The sequence below is a fragment of the Lactuca virosa genome, chromosome 6 (assembly GCF_052849685.1).
Source record: "Lactuca virosa cultivar CGN04683 chromosome 6, Lactuca_virosa_CGN04683_v6, whole genome shotgun sequence".
Lineage (NCBI taxonomy): Eukaryota > Viridiplantae > Streptophyta > Magnoliopsida > Asterales > Asteraceae > Lactuca > Lactuca virosa.
The window spans coordinates 18146158-18162611 of record NC_136431.1 but is presented as its reverse complement, the minus strand read 5'-3'; the positions used below and the strand labels follow the sequence as shown (position 1 = coordinate 18162611).

The window sequence follows — 16454 nt, the reverse complement described above, 5'->3', positions numbered from 1 at the left end:
ATCAAGATTTCTTGAAATGGTAGATTTAAAGAACATGTAGGGGCTACGCTTTTATTCGATCTTAAAATGAATACGTAATTAATAACAACACAATCAAGAACTTTCAAAACTCAAAAGAGAATACGAGGATTATGTTTAAGAATTTTTTATCTTCCCCATTAGATTCTAATTCTTTTCAACGAAATAAGTATTATGTTTAAGAATTTTTTATCTTTGGTGTTTAGTTCCATAGTATTTACTTGTATAGTATAAATGATGTATTATTCTTTTTCTTTAGTTCCAACTAGCTAAGCCACATTGGTCTTTAAATGACTCTATTCTTTCATTCCAAAACCTCACACCTTTCATTCTTGAAATACTCATAACAGGAGTTTGAGAATGAACGGAAAGGAGGGCAGTTTTGGAATGAAAATCTCGTCCAATAATGACGTTGAAGGTAAACTGCCAGAAACCAGAAACAAATTAAAAGTTTGGATGTATAAGATATGGGAATTTACTAAAGAAGACATTAACAGAGTTACATTCTCGTTAAAAGTTGGGCTTGCTGTTCTCCTTGTGTCTTTACTCATACTATTCCAAGCACCTTATCAAGTCTTCAGCACCAGCATTATCTGGTCCATCCTCACAGTCGCCATCATGTTTGAATATACTGTTGGTATGTATTAATTATCTGAGGAAATCGTAAAACTTCATGTAAAAATGAAAATATATGTTATATATATTACAACTAAATACAAGATAACTTTTTTGTGCATGCATGACTTGCTTATAAATTGTTGAAGGTGCAACATTTCACAAAGGATTCAACCGTGTGCTCGGAAGCTTGTTTGCTGGAGTGTTAGCCATTGCTGTTGCTGAATTAGCTTTGATGAGTGGCCCAGTTGCTGAACCCATTATTATAGGCATCAGTATATTCATCATAGGTAACTTAATAAACAAAATAACGTATTATATATATATATATATATATATATATATATATATATATATATATATATATATATATATAAAATTAGTTTTATGCATGTTCACAGGGAGTGTAACCTCATTCATGAAGTTATGGCCAACCTTTGTGCCATATGAATATGGATTTCGAGTTATACTATTTACATACTGCTTGATCATAGTTTCGGGGTATCGAACAGGGAATCCAATTAGAACATCGATTGAACGACTTTACTCAATCGCTATTGGTGCAATTATAGCAATAGCAGTGAATACTTTGATTTTCCCTATATGGGCTGGTGAGCAGTTGCACAAGGAACTTGTCAAAAGCTTCAATTCAGTAGCAGATTCACTTGAAGGTAACTTTTATCTTTTAACATCTCTACATCTTATGCTCCTATTCTATGAAGAATTGCTAAAAGCTTAGATTTTGGTTATAACTTCAGAATGTGTTAATAAGTACTTAAGCAATGATGGATCAGATCATTCAGAGTTCACCAATACTCTCATGGACGAATTCCCAGATGAGCCTCAATACAAAAAATGCCGATCTACACTGAACTCATCAGCTAAACTCGAGTCATTGGTGATCTATATTATGCTTTGTTTTTTTATTTTATTTTTGAAATTTTGTTTTTCTCTCCCATGCATGCATGTGATCTTAACAGAGATTATCCTGGTGTTTTGGTGGTGAATAATTAATTAGGCTCTTTCGGCTAAATGGGAGCCACCACATGGCAGGTTCCAGCACTTGTTCTATCCATGGAGTGAATATGTCAAAGTTGGCGCCATCTTACGATATTGTGCATATGAGGTCATGGCACTTCATGGCGTTCTTCACTCAGAAATTCAGGTTCTTTTTGAGTAGTCGACTTTTTGAACCATTTACTTGTCTTCTCTTTCTATTTTTCCTATCTACGCGTAGAAGTTGTAAAAGAGACGGAATAAAGAAGTGTACCTAATTTGTTCTTTTGATTGTTGTTTTATAGGCACCGTATAATTTAAGATCCATATTCGAAACAGAGATATCAGAAGCAACAAACAAGGCTGCAGAGTTGATGAGATGTCTGGGAAAAGATATATGTGACATGAAGCAGACCATTAAATCTACTTTAGTGAGAAGCGTACACAGCTCATCTGAAAGACTCCAAAGAGCAATAGAAACACATGCGTATCTTCTTGCATGTAGTTATCAACTTCCTGATCATAATTCATCAATCTCACTCCCTATTAATGGTTTCTCAAAGTCAAACCAACTGGCTGAGTTTAAAAAAGAGAATGAAGAAGAACGTGAGATGAACTCCCAAAGGATACTCTCAGTCTCATGGGAGAGCACTGCAGCACTGTCACTTGCTACTTTTACTTCACTGTTAATAGAGTTTGTGGCTCGCCTTGATCATTTGGTTGAAGCTGTCCACCACCTTTCCCAGATGGCCAAATTCCAACATGAGAGTTTATGAAGAAGAAAAATACCGGGGTTTTCATGCCCATGATAAAATAAAGTACCATGAAATTAAAAATAAATAAATAAATAAATAAGATGCATCATTAGGAAATCACACAAAAAAAGATAAAATGGCATTTTAGAAGTTATAAAGATGAACCCATCGTACGTAAAAGTTGGGTTTTTGTCCATGGTTGCTACAATCATTTGGCTTGTTATTGGGATATGGGCATCATGATGTTTTTGACAAAATATATTATGAAAAGTTGAAAACAGCGAATAGGAAACAAAAAGAAAAAATGATTTCTTTTGTACCAAAAATAATCAAATAAGCACACACTACAAGAATTAAGAGTATTAGCGGCGATATCAAGACGGACACAATTGTTGTCACCGTTAATACTCAAGTAGCAATCCATGTGTTTTAGTAACCCTAGCCGTTCAATATATAAGTAGATCCAGTGGTTAGGAGACAATCTGGTACAACACCAATGTTAAGGTATGAAGTCTTGTCCAACATGGAACACTTAGAATCAAATGTAGCACTTGGATGGATCACTTAGAATCGATTGGAACACTTGGATGGAACACTTAGAATCAAGTGGAGCACTTGGAGGAACATAGATCACCTGGAGTTGTAATGGAGCACTTGGAGGTGGAATGAAGCATCAGGGATCAATGTGGAGCACTTGGAGTTGGAGTGCAACATCAGGATGGAGAATAAAGCATCAGTGATGCACCAAGCATCATGATGCACCACCTTGTGCACAAGGTGCGCCATCCATGCACAAGGTGCGCCACCTTGGTGCTTTATGCTCCACTATTACATGCTTTGATGTGTTTTGGGAGTGTTGAAGTGTTGATGATGAACAAAGAAGCAAGGATGAGCTACTCAAGTTAAAGATGTGTCATTCATAAGGATGGTGTTCCATCATGGAGCATGATGTGCCATTTATGAAGAAGGTGCACCACATGGCTCCTGGTACGCCACTTAGGTGCCAGGTTCACTAGGATGCTCAAGATTGTTCAATGTTTCTTAGAAGGATGAAGATGTTCAAGGAGAATGCTCCACATGGTCGATGCGCCATCTTTATGGCAGATGCGCCATGGTGACTCATGATGCGCCATCATGTATTTGGTTGATGCTCATGAGGTTAAAGGTTCTAGAATCATCTGCATGGCACTATGTGATTGGTTGGAAATTAGGGCATCCCCTAAATGGGCGAATTATGGATGGTCTTGGTCTATCAGAATTAGGGTTTTCCATGTTTGCCTATAAATAGGCTCATATCCATTGTAAAATTGCTAGATTTATGTGAGAGCTCAAAATGAGATACAATTTTGAGTGCTTGTAATAGTTCCAGAAAGTTAATAAAATCTTCTTTCTCTCCCTCTCTCTCTCTCTCTCTCTCTCTCTCTCTTTCTCTCTCTCTCTATCTATCTCTCTCTCTCTCTCACATCCATGGACGTACGTCAACTTAACCGAACCACGTTAAATATTGTGTTCTTTTGATTTACGTTTTTTAGAAGTTTTATTTCTGCGAGTTTCACCGAAGCTTGTTTGATATTTTTCTGAAGTACTTAACTTGTTTTGTTGTCACCCAACAAACTGGTATCAGAACTATGGTTTAAGACAAAAGAGTTAATATGGACAAGTTCAATGGAAAAAAAAAATTGGTTTCTGGAAAATGTTAATTGAAGACTACCTCTACCAGAAGAATTTACATGAACCCTTGTCAGAAGATAAATCGTTCCTTATGAGAAAACAATTGTTCATGAGAAAACAATTTATGGGTTTATCTGTAACGTCCGCGTTTCTGGGCTAGGCATTAATATTGATGTAACAGTCTAGGTTAACCCTTGTAACTCATTTTGAAATAATAATAATTTATTATTTGAGTATTATGTGTTTTATGCTTAATTGTGTGGTTTAATTGAATTAAGAATAAAGATAAGCGTAAAAATAAAATGTTAGATAGAACCGATATCGATACATGAAGACGTAGTGCTCGTGACAAGGATTTCGAATATGTAAAGAATGCCGAAATCCGAGTTATAAAGAAGAAGTTATGATTTGTCGAAGTTTCGCGACACAACCGGTACGACACTGTGCTGACGTAAAATATGAATTTAAGATAGAGCGATATCTAGCCTTAGTGATCTAAACGAAAGTCGTAGAATACGTTAAACCGAGAGCGTTCATAAAAAGAATGTCTCAATCTGACTTCGTATGAGGAAGTTATGATTTTTCGAAGTTTCGACTTAGCAGTATGCAGCCCAAAGTTCGAATATGAGATCGAGTGATTTCTAGCTGAAACAATCTAAACGAGAATCAAAGATCTCGTCGATAGTAGTCCAACGGTAAAAAGACAGACGAAAACGGACGTCAGATGAAGGAGTTATGAATTTCTAACGGAGTTTTCCTGTCCCGGCCTACTAAAAATAATATAATAAAAATAAATTCAAAATTAGCCGACGGAGTCTAAACGAAAGTTGTAGAGCATAAGCTCACCTTCGCGTGGATAAAAGAACGTCGAAAACGGAGCTCGTATGCGAAAGTTATGAATTTCTGAAGTTCGAGGCGCGAACCACAAAGCTGTGTCAGGGTTCACGACGTGAAAATAGGGTTCACGACGTGAACTCAGAGCTGACGTCTTCTGGAGCCTGACAGACTGAACATCGCGACTATGCACCTGATGACGTCAAAGGCCACGACGTGAATAAGTGGTTCACGACGTGAAAATCGAAAAATCAACCCTATAAATAGAATCGAAGGGCAGCCGAGTTTTGTTGCTCAATTTATTTCCTCTCACTCCATATTTCCTCGATTTACATGCAAGTAATACCCCCGAAGCCCCGGTATCATCCCGAGACCCGAAGCGAGTCCCGAAGCTCCGAAGATCCCGAGAAGAAAAGAGTTTCCGAGCCGAAGCTCTGCCCGCGAGAAGCCCGGTGTGTGAAGATCTCCCGGTTTCACCAAAGAATACTAATTTAAGAGTCGTAGTGTTGTCCAAGCATCATCTTATCAAGTGAGTGCATAGTCCCTTTCATATACACGATTTTAATACAATTATTTATGAATGTATTAGATATATGATATGAGAAAGTGTGTAGTTGCTTTCTGATAATACACGTATATGAATTATACTCTATGAAATACGTGCTATGTGATTATATACTATTTGTTATGTGGTATGAGTATTGAATGAATATGTTATACAGGTTTTAGCTGTATATAAACAAGTATATTTTATCTACAAATATGTTGGGTAGAACATGGGTAGATAGTGATGTGTGATGAAATAAAAATGATGAGAGGCCTCGATGTGATTGTGATCTAGTCGTCCAGCAGAATATGGATGACGACCACCGATTTTTTTAGACAGTTCAGTGGAACGCTGGCAGGCTCATAACCTGTAGGTGTAGTGAACTTGGGTGTTCATTTGTTGTATTCTATCCCCCTCATGGTTGCCTTAGGACATTCATTGTTGAGGAAACCCCTTTGCAGTATTGTCCGTCCCGATGAAAATCCTAGCTTAGGTCCCTTTTAATAGTTGTTGTCATAGGGACGTAAAGTGAGGATAACGGGAATGGGTAATCGGGTTATTGTTGGTTGGTGAAATTAAATATAATTATTTATAGTGGGTTGAAAACCCTATATGCTCACTAGGCTCCCAAGCCTGACCCACTTAGTTTCTTTGTATTACAGGTAGTGGCGCGAGAGCATATGTTGGAGAACTTGTGAAAATATTTTTGTTTATAGACCAGTAGTTGTATATAACTGTGTAAGGTCTATGTTTTATTGTTTATGCTTTTGTGTCTGTATCGGAACATGACATCCCGAGTTTTGTTATATAATGAAAATACATTTCTTTAAGAAATGCTTTGGTAAATCTTATTTTATCATATTTCGTTTTGGGAACAAATTCCGCAACTCTTTTAAATCAATGGATTTACTCTGAAATTATTTTAAAAGCATAAATGAAACCGGTCTTTTCTGGCCGTCATGTTGGGGATGTCACATTATCAAAGTGCTATTTAACATGTACGAGAAATCTTTAGCAGCGAATAAGGTCCACTTGATTCGACAATTGGTCAATCTGAAGAAGAAGGAATGTGGCTAAGTGATTGATCATGTCAATGAATTTAATTCAATCATGTTAAGGTTGACATCGTTTGAGATTAAATTTGAATATGAATTCTAAGCATTGATAATATTATTATCATTTCATGAAAGTTGGTCGACAACAGTGACAACAGTCAGCAGCTCGGTTGGAGGTGCCAAGCTGACATTCGAAGGCATACACGATTTAATCCTTGGTGAGGATGCGCACATACGAAGTGTTGGAGAATTCTCTAACAATCTTATTAGTACTGAGGAAAGAGGAATGAAGTCCAACAGAGGGAGTGGGGATAGAGGAAGATCAAAGTCGAGTAAGAGAGGTGTAGTGAAGAACAGGAAGGACATTACTTCTTGGAAATTCAAAGAAAAGGGTCAATAATGAATCAATGTTCGAAGCCTCTTGCAGTCAAAGGAAAGAATGAGATGAACATTGCATTAGACTTTGAAGGAGATGCTTTTATCTGTGCAGTTGAAAACTCCATTGAATCCTGGATCATGGATTCTGGTGCGTCATTTCATGCTAGTCACTCCGGTGAAATAATACAAAATTTTAGGCACTACGAAGGGAAGGTCGGACCAGCAGACAACAAGAGCCTTGATATTATAGGTTTTGGGGATGTGGTCCTCAAGACTACTTTGGGTACTAAGTGGACTTTGAACAAGGTCAAGTTCATTCCGGACTTGAAAAGAATGTTGATATCATTAGGGTCACCATGTCACTTTTGGTGATCATCAGTGGAATGTGACAAAGGGAAACTTGGTGGTTTCCAGAGGTCAGAAACATGATACAATTTAGATGGTGGAATTTTCTGATAATAAGGCACATGTTGTTGAAGAAGTTGAGGCATCCATAATATGGCAACAAAGACTTGGGCATATGAGTGAGAAGGGAAAGAAGATGCTCGCCTCCAACGGAAGACTTGTAACATCCCAAAAATACCGACAAAATTTTCATTTTTAAACCATCAATTTCATACAATCATTTGTTCCAAAACCAATCCGAGTAAAATATTTCAAACATCAGAGTAAAATAATAACAATCAGTGCGGAAGAGTCATCGGGGGATGTTGTGCAGTCAAGCTGAGCCCTTCCCTTTGAAACTGGAAGTACTTGAAAATGTTTAAACCACAAAACCGTAATAAAAAAGCTTATTGAGTTCCCCAAACGACCGCACACCATACATATTGGGCCCCGCCCTCATATCGGACCCCGTCCATCATATGTACGGGCCTAGCCCACATACAAATAGGCCCAACCTAGCATACAAATGGGTCAAACCCAACATACAAACGTGCCCAACCCAACATACCAATGCAATAGTCACAAAAACAACTATCATCCTACACAGTATAGTGAGAAGACTCACCTTACCAATGAAATGAATAGCTAATAGCTCTCACAGTCAACGCACAGGTGCTAAACACCTCCCACTACAACCACACAAGGTAAACCATAGTCTACCTTCTAAAACTAGAAAAATGATCAAAAGTCAACCCATGCAAAAAGTCAATGGTCAAGGTTAAAGTCAACATTCAACATTACCAATAGACGGCCCTCACGTTGTGACCAGCCCCTGGTCACTTCGTGAGAATGCACTCAACCCAATTCCAACTTGGCCACGTTGTAACTTAGCTAACTCAGACACGGACAACTCAATCAACATGCACCACGACGTAGACCATCCTTGGTCACGTCGTGAATACATTTGGACAAAATAATCGAGGAATCCACCATCGTCATGTTGTGGCACTCTCTATGCCACGTTGTGACCACCGGCTGGGGAAACATCCTTATAGATTGAGTCCTTAATCCATTAAGCTTTCAACTCCAACTTTTCATAAAGCTTCGAAGGGATCTAAAGGCTCATAAAAATGTCAACATTATGGACATGTATGACCCATGCATGTCCTTTACTCAAACTAGGTAAAAAGGCAAGAATATGATCTAAAACTCATGCAACGCTCCCACGACTCAACCATATTCTAGATCTGAGAGATATAAGGCTCAAGGGACCTTGATGAGTCCTCGGCTGAAGAAAATAAAAGGTTGCATGATATCGAAATGGAAAAGATGAGGCAATTGAATACCATTTTGAGGCAGAGAAATATCATCCATTTTGTCTTAAGAAAGGTGATCCAAATGAAGTCTAGAATTATGAATTGACTGAAAGTTCAACTTTCAGTGAAGATGAAGACTTCATGTTCAAGCCGAGGAAGAGTTATGCTACTTAGAATACATAGTTTAATCAACTAGATTTTCCATTTAATTACTCATTGTTTGTATTTTCTCAATTTAAACTTGATGAGAATTACCAGGACAAGGAGGAATTTAAAAAGATGAAGATTCAATTTCATGCAGTACTGGGAAAGAGTGAGGAGGAGTTGTGGTCATTGGTGAAAATCATCAAGTTTGTATCGATTACTCCTAATCTGTTATTCTAAGGGTTGTTGCAGAATTTCAGATACAAGGTGGTTTGTACAAACAATATGCCATTTGAATTCACAATTGCATATTTTCCACTTATAAATGTGAATGATCTTGTCTTGGCTGCGTTATTGATGGGCGATCTTAAAAATACTGATATTCCAGACCAAACTACTTATGTTCTTGGATATGGACATCTCAAGACTTTTCTAGATGCTTGTTTTGCACATCTGGCTCTGACAGATATTGACTCTCTACTCACTTCAACAGAAGATCGAAAGTTCCTAAAGCATTGTTAAAAGGAAAATAAATTATAAAAGATTATGAAGATGGAGAGATTGTTCATGATCATCTAGGAGTTCTGTTCATTAGAAAAAGAAATAAGGAGAATAGGATACTTGACTGATACATTCCCCAATCCTTACTGCTTTCCTTATCCAACCAACTGATCTATGGCTCGCCCGACCCCCATCAACGCGTCCACACCGAAAGCACTCCATGTAAAAGAAATGAAACATTACGATCACTAGGCCCACAACCTATAAATGTAATACCCCTAAAAGGTCCTTAGCATAGGTCTGGATTTCCTCTGAACCCACAACATGAGTCTGGTATTCCCTCCATGGCCCTCAGCCCATGACTGGAATGCTCTCGATAATCTACCGACACTGTCGTCATCGCATCATTGGCCCAACACTCCGGGCCTGAAGATATCCACCTCATTCCATCACCTTGAAGGGGCCTAAACGACTCCCTTACAATGCCAAATAAGCACCACAAAACAACTACCAAATAAAACCTTACGAAAACAAAGTCGCACACAACCCGCGGATAGGATAAAAGTTGCACTTTTGATCCAAATCGGAAGCTGAAACCCAAGAGAACCATACACATAATTCGACCCATGAGCCCCAAGCCCTCTTGCCCACCTAGCACGGAACACCCCCATACATATACTCAAAAGACCCAAAATCTCATCCAAAGAGAAAAGAAATACCAGAGATAATCGACATGCCACCTTATTCAAAACAGAAAACATCTTCACGATCAGTCAAAACAAGACCCCATACTGGACTGAACAGATTCCATCACTACCACACTAGCTCGAGAAAACCTACAAGATGGTCCTGAAGGCTACCGAAACCAAGCTCCCACTCTACCATTGAGGATTAGCACACCTGAAAACCGAAGGGATTTAGAATATACCGAACATGAGGGTAACTGACGCATTCCTTGACCTTTAACTGGCACCACTTAAATTCTTCGGAGAATTCCTGGTGAAAAACAAACTCAACGACCAATGTCTATAATACCTTGACACCCAAACCAAAGAAACTACAACCCACCTGGAGCTGAACGTACCTGCTTCTGAAAGGGTTCACTGATCAACATCCGTCCGACAAATCTGAAAGCAGCAAACCAAACAGCGAACTGACAAAACCCTCAATGACTGACACTCAACCTGAGAATTCCAATTCTCCCCCACTTAGAACTCGAACCACCGCCCATTGGTGGTGGAACCAAAACATAACCCAAGCAGCCCATCCAGGTACAATCATACATGACCATGAGAGGAATATCACCCACATAATGGTCTTCTAGGTGCGGATCAAACGAACCCCATGAGGAACCTGAAACACAGCTGGAGATCTCGGATTTTCCCATAATAACCACTTACAAAGCATAGACATCAACCAATTTACGATCCCAACATACACCCCTGCATGCAACCCACATGACAATCCGGCACCTGGCCTTCCTATTTCCCAAGGATATGGCCCTTGCTCACATTGCTAAGATACTAGTGCCACATCTAACCAGTTGCGCACACCAGCACTGACATGTCGTCGCCAACCACCGCGACCAACGGACCTCAAGCTTAGAATCCAACCTAACTTGGGAAATCTTCATTGCTACCGATGTATATGTACAGTCATGCCTTTGCCTTCCCACAATAATCGATGATACCTGAAAACAATAACAGCTGGGTAAGCACAAAGCTTAGTGAGTTTCCCCAAAATACCGTACACAACAGAACATATACAAGCAATATCGGGTCCTCAGTTATCGGACTGGAATACCCCAGACCCATAGTCTCCAGACTGGAATGCCCCGGGTTTGTTGGTTTGCCGCTTCATCCCAACCGCTCTTCCCGAGCCTCTATGTCTATAGCTTACAGTCGGCCCGCACCTAGTATCTTGGCCTACAACACACATCATGATTGCATCAACCTCATCCACCACCATATGTCGACATATAAACAAGCAAGGATCAAGTAGGCACATAATACATTCAATACCCAATCATACAACTCACTAACTCCTACTGAACCCCTCATATCACACTTCTCTGCTACTAGCTAGCCTCCATTGAATGTGTAACCATAAGTAACCAGAGGTAACATAACCAACTGAACAGATGAGCCTACTCTAGCGCTACAACCAAACAAGGAACATGTAAGAAATCCTAGATCAATAGTTCACAGGATATCCTACATGACTACATACAGCCCCTAGGGCACTCCACTAGACAATAAACCTCCTACTGGTATTCTAACGAGCATAACACTACTGTTGCATCCTATCATGCCAGGATATGCATAAATCTAGTAGATTACTATAGCATAGCAACATCCTATACATAAGGATACGTAACCAAATCTGCAAGGAATGCGTAACCATATGTACCCAGAGGTGAGATACACACCCGCACAAATGATCCTACTCTAGAGCCACAACCAAACAAGGAACATGCAAGAAATCCTAAATCAAGAGTCCTCGGTCTATCCAATGTATCTACATATAGCCCCTAGGGCATCCTTCTAATAAATGATAACCAAAACTAGTGGGTTGGCATTAGTGCCTTCGACCCACGGGTACAGTGAGGAAGACTCACATGAAATGAAGAACCTCGAACACTACGACACACTTCCTTTTCTGTACTGCTTGCTCCTGCGAGCCTTCGCCATCAAACATGGAAGAATCTTAATTCATAGCCCAAAACCTTCAAGTTTGACCCAAGTTCAAACTGGTCAAAAAGTCAACGGTCAAACTTGATCAAAGTCAACGTCACATCATGGCCCTTGTTGGCCACGTCGTGGGGGTCACAAGATCAAACAGCTGACATGTAGGGCATCGCCACGTTGTGACCTTGCCAAAACAAGACAGTCGTGATTTTTGACTTCGCCATGTCGTGGCTACCTTTGCCACATCGTGGCTACTGTAAAAATGTCATTTCTCTCATTAAGAGCTTAATCCTTTCAGATCTAAGCTCATACTTCTAGATCAACCCACCCACACTGACTTAATGGATAATGTTTCCAACTTTATCCATTTTGACTCCATTTCAAGGCTAGATCTAGCATTTAATGTCCATTAGGTCCTTAATGAGGTTATAACTTGCACATGGTCACAAAATACACCAAGCATGATCCTTGTTCTCAATCAACAGAAGTCCAAGGACCCAGTAAAGCCACTACACGTTCTGGAGTTCTTCAAACTCCAAGAACATCCAAAAAAGGCATAAAACCACCGAAAAATGACCTAGAACTTGAATCTAGAAGAAACTGTGTCAAGTTATGAACTTTATACCTTCAACAACTCAAAAAACTGAAGAGAGTGTTGGATCCACACTTGCTTCTTGTTCCCTTGCTTCCTTATGAACTTCCTTCTTCCAAAACTCTACCAAAAACCCAAGAACAAGGCTCAAAATTGATGAAATGGACTCTCAAGCATGTATGGAGGCTAGGGTTTCGAGATGGGGAGGTGGAGGCTGAATAAGATAACCTAGAAGGAGAGTTAAGGTGTTTATATATGACGGAAACCCTAAAAATCCTAGATTAGAGTTGCAGTAGCTTCCACGTCGTGGCATTCCCTAAAACAAGCGTTTCATTAAATTTCATGCCACATCGTGGGCACCATGCCCCACGTTGTGGCAAAGCATTTCCTCCAAAAACCTTATTTTGATTTCTTAAGTATCGTTCAACATTCTTCGGAAAACGGGTGTTACAATAATTGGATAGATTCTTCAAAATACATGTTAATAAGAAAAAATGTTTACACTTTAGTAGAAAGAAATAAATGTAGAATGTTATATACAAAAGTTATATTGCCTTTCCAATGTATTTTTAAGAATACTGAATGTTATATACAAAAGTTATATTGCCTTTCCAATGTATTTTTAAGAATACCAGCACACTTTTATTTATTTGTTCTTTATAGCCTTCTACTTCATCTCTTCCAAGTAAAACAAAATACTTTAAAAAATATACCAAATTACAACTTGTCATCCAATTATAAAACACTTAACACTGCTATAAATGAGTATTTTTTGCAAAGCACATTGTCCTAATAAGAAAATAAAATGATAAATACAATGTTATATTTGGATACAATTTCCAAAGTATGTGTTAATAAGAAAAAAAGTCAAGTTACTATTTTTTTTATTAGAAAAATAAAAATAAAAGTAAGGTGTAATAATAAACAAATAAACAAAAGTACGGTGGTATAATAAATCAATGAAAGTAAGAGATTTTAACTGAAAGTACAATGCTATTATTACAAGATGATGTGGTATATATTGGGAGTGAAGCAAGAAAATAAGAAGATGCTTTAATGTTGTTTCATGAAACTCAAGAATCCATTAGGTTTTCATTTTTTTTAACGGCTTGCTTGATTTTGCTAGTATGGAGAGGACTATTTATGCTTTTTTATTTCCTCTTTTTTCTGTTAACTTCTTATCAATCCCTTTGATAAAAATTATTAGGTTACTTGGAGCATATTAGAAGCGACTTTGGTCAAATATATTAAGTAAAGAAAATTCATCTTTTCAAAATTGAATCCCGAAGAATATTCATTTGATCCTCCCCTGGAAGTACTGGAAGTATTACACTGTACATTCAACAAAAATTATTGATTAAACTCTCGCTGGAACGCACAGACTTAAAAACCCTCATTGACTAGCAATATCCAATGTAGAAGATTACACTTTTATAGTTGTGCACATTAGACGTTTGTATAGTATACATTAAATATATTATATAAATAATCATTGATGATTCAGCTTAAAAATGAAATATGATTCATGTTATTCGGAATTCATCTTTTTGATAGGTAAACTTGTAAAACCTATTTTTAAAACTCGTACAATCCATGGTTGGTTATGTTGATAAAAGGGGACATACATTAGTACATTGTTAGCTCGATCAGATTCATTGAAATTGATCGTATGATTCTGACATTTCACATGGAATATTGATGTATGCTACACATGCATAAAAATAAAAAAAAATAAAAAAAATAAAATAAAATAAAATAAAAAAGGATAATCGTGTAAACCCATAATTTATACCACTTTTGATGCATGTAATTTACATGGAATATAATCGCATGAGAAAAACTTCAGGATTTAATTATATGCCTAAGCTTATGTTTTCATAAATCATTATTAAAAGCGAGAAGATTATTTTCCATATGTTCCTATTTTTTTATGTTTTTGCTTTTCACTTTGTACATGTTTTAATTAATTGTGTTTATTCCTATAAAATTAGATACAAGACATAATTATACTTCTAAACTTTTGTATCATCAAATTGAAAATTGCATAAAAAAATTTTGAGAATAAAACGGGAAAAATGTGAGATTCAAAACATTAGAAACTTAATGTAGTAAAACTACGGTCAAAACTTTTGTTGTTTTCAACAATATATAACGACCCCAAAGATTTTGCTTTGAGTGAAAGACTATGTTTAATATCTATGAACGTTGTAAATAAAAATATAAAGCGTTTGTAGTCCAACGGTTAGGATAATTGCCTTCCAAGCAATAGACCCGGGTTCGACTCCCGGCAAACGCATGTTTATAATTACCAATTTTTAACACTTATGGTTTATTCTTCTTATTACATCCGTTTTGCTTTATATGTGATTCTTGATAACTGAGATATTTGCTTTGAAGATGTATATTGTGATAAAGTTGTTTTCCATGCGTAATATCATTTACATGAATGATGCTTGTTACGCAATTGTTCAAAGCCCGTATGCATGCCCAAAGCATGCAACTTGTTTTCAAAAAGTGTGCATGTACTTTTTCTTTCTTTCTTTCCTTTTTTTTTTTTTTTTTTTTGATAATGGAGAACCCTATCCGAGCCATCGCCGATAATCATCTTCCGGCTCTTTGACTGCCAGGCAGTACATGCTGACCGTTTAAAGCATCTGCTTAGGAGGCCGGTGGCCACCTCTCAATAGAAACCAAACCGGGATTGAACCCGGATCACTCCCTTTTGGTGAGTGATTCCCAAGCTACCACCACTAGGCCACCAAGGTATAAAATTTGTATCCTATTATTTGTAATTATTTCCTTGATTAACGACATATATATATATATATATATATATATATATATATATATATATATATATATATATATATATATAGGCTCAACGGATAACCATAGCAAATAAACATACGGATTTGAATATTTACAGTAAATATAACTTTGTCTACAAACAATAAATGTTTGGAATATTTAATACACCCACTGAATGCTAAGACTATCTCAAATGTTATTGAATAAGATACGCGTAACGACTTCGGGTGTGGTTAGGCCTTGCAAACTCTTTACATGGTTCATGTTTGATGATTTACATGTAACCTAATATTTTGAGTTTTTGACGTTGAAACCTCTATATGTGAAATGTGCTTTTTGCTATTTCTTATGTATGATTCGTTTATCCATTTTCCCATAGGGTTACCATGGGAGTTCCCTTAGTCTACTTGGTATGGGCAACGCCATAAGGCGTTATGCTAATTTGGCAGCTCCCATAACGGCGCCATAACACCGGAACACCGCCCCCTTCTCATGTTATTTGGTGTTATGTTAAGAAATATTACCATGGCCACGGGAAGTAACGTGAGAATCAACCAATCAAAAGTCATTATCTCACTCTCTCTCTAACTCTCTTTGTATCTCTTAACATGTTATACACACCATTTCCTACATAAATCAAATGGTGTTAAAGATGACATGACATATGATCAGTTGGCAAATTTTGGGTATGATAACATGTCTTAACATGTTGCCCACATCCACCAGCCTTAAGAGTAAGGGCCAATATTTTATAAGTTATAGAAGACTTGCGGTTTGAGAATTTATTTCATTTCATACATTTCACTTCTTATATAATGTATGTCTTTTATGATGATATTTGAAGTTAATAACAATTTAATAATACATTTTTTCTTTGTTTCCTCAAATTTGAAGGTTTGAAGTTTTATTGAAGTTTTTGAAGAAAAAAGGGTGTTGGTCGAAGATAATGCAATAAACGCTTGTTTAATGAACTAACAAACGTGAAACTGAAATACTCGTTGTATTAAACAGCTTATGATTACATGGAAAATAATCTAAGACACGTTTCAGATTAAACATAATCTCTAAATTTTAGCTGAAAGCTCACAAATATTCTTAATTGCTAAAAACATACAGTAGTAAGTATAAACTAGACTATGATTACATAAACTGT

At 37.3% G+C, this 16454-nt stretch overlaps 1 protein-coding gene, 1 long non-coding RNA gene and 1 other non-coding gene across 4 annotated transcripts; all 3 read left to right on the top strand.

Annotated features, from left to right (window-relative positions):
• The first annotated feature begins 357 nt into the window (after positions 1–357).
• On the top strand, positions 358–2655 carry LOC145121243 (aluminum-activated malate transporter 9-like). Of its 2 annotated transcripts, none has more exons than XM_079057024.1 (6): positions 358–655; positions 783–923; positions 1035–1304; positions 1428–1531; positions 1652–1798; positions 1935–2655. In XM_079057024.1, exons 1-6 carry the CDS (start codon positions 379–381, stop codon positions 2403–2405), a joined length of 1410 nt encoding a protein of 469 aa, XP_078913150.1. In that variant the 5' UTR covers positions 358–378; the 3' UTR covers positions 2406–2655. The 2 variants fall into 2 exon arrangements, with proteins under 2 accessions (XP_078913150.1, XP_078913149.1); XM_079057023.1 differs by having other exon boundaries at positions 1392–1531.
• A 12062-nt stretch (positions 2656–14717) lies between these two features.
• Positions 14718–14789, top strand: TRNAG-UCC (transfer RNA glycine (anticodon UCC)). Its single transcript has one exon. It is a non-coding gene; the product is annotated as a tRNA-Gly (tRNA).
• Positions 14790–15070: 281 nt separating this feature from the next.
• Positions 15071–16188, top strand: LOC145118572 (uncharacterized). Its single transcript, XR_013713361.1, has 2 exons — positions 15071–15256; positions 15681–16188. It is a non-coding gene; the product is annotated as an uncharacterized LOC145118572 (long non-coding RNA).
• The last annotated feature ends 266 nt before the right edge of the window (positions 16189–16454 follow it).

Coding starts and splice junctions, on each gene's coding strand:
- LOC145121243 (XM_079057023.1), top strand. CDS start 379: ATGAACGGAAAGGAGGGCAGTTTTGGAATGAAAATCTCGTCCAATAAT. Junction 1,305..1,391: donor AGTAGCAGATTCACTTGAAG/GTAACTTTTATC, acceptor TTATAACTTCAG/AATGTGTTAATAAGTACTTA. Junction 1,532..1,651: donor CAGCTAAACTCGAGTCATTG/GTGATCTATATT, acceptor ATAATTAATTAG/GCTCTTTCGGCTAAATGGGA.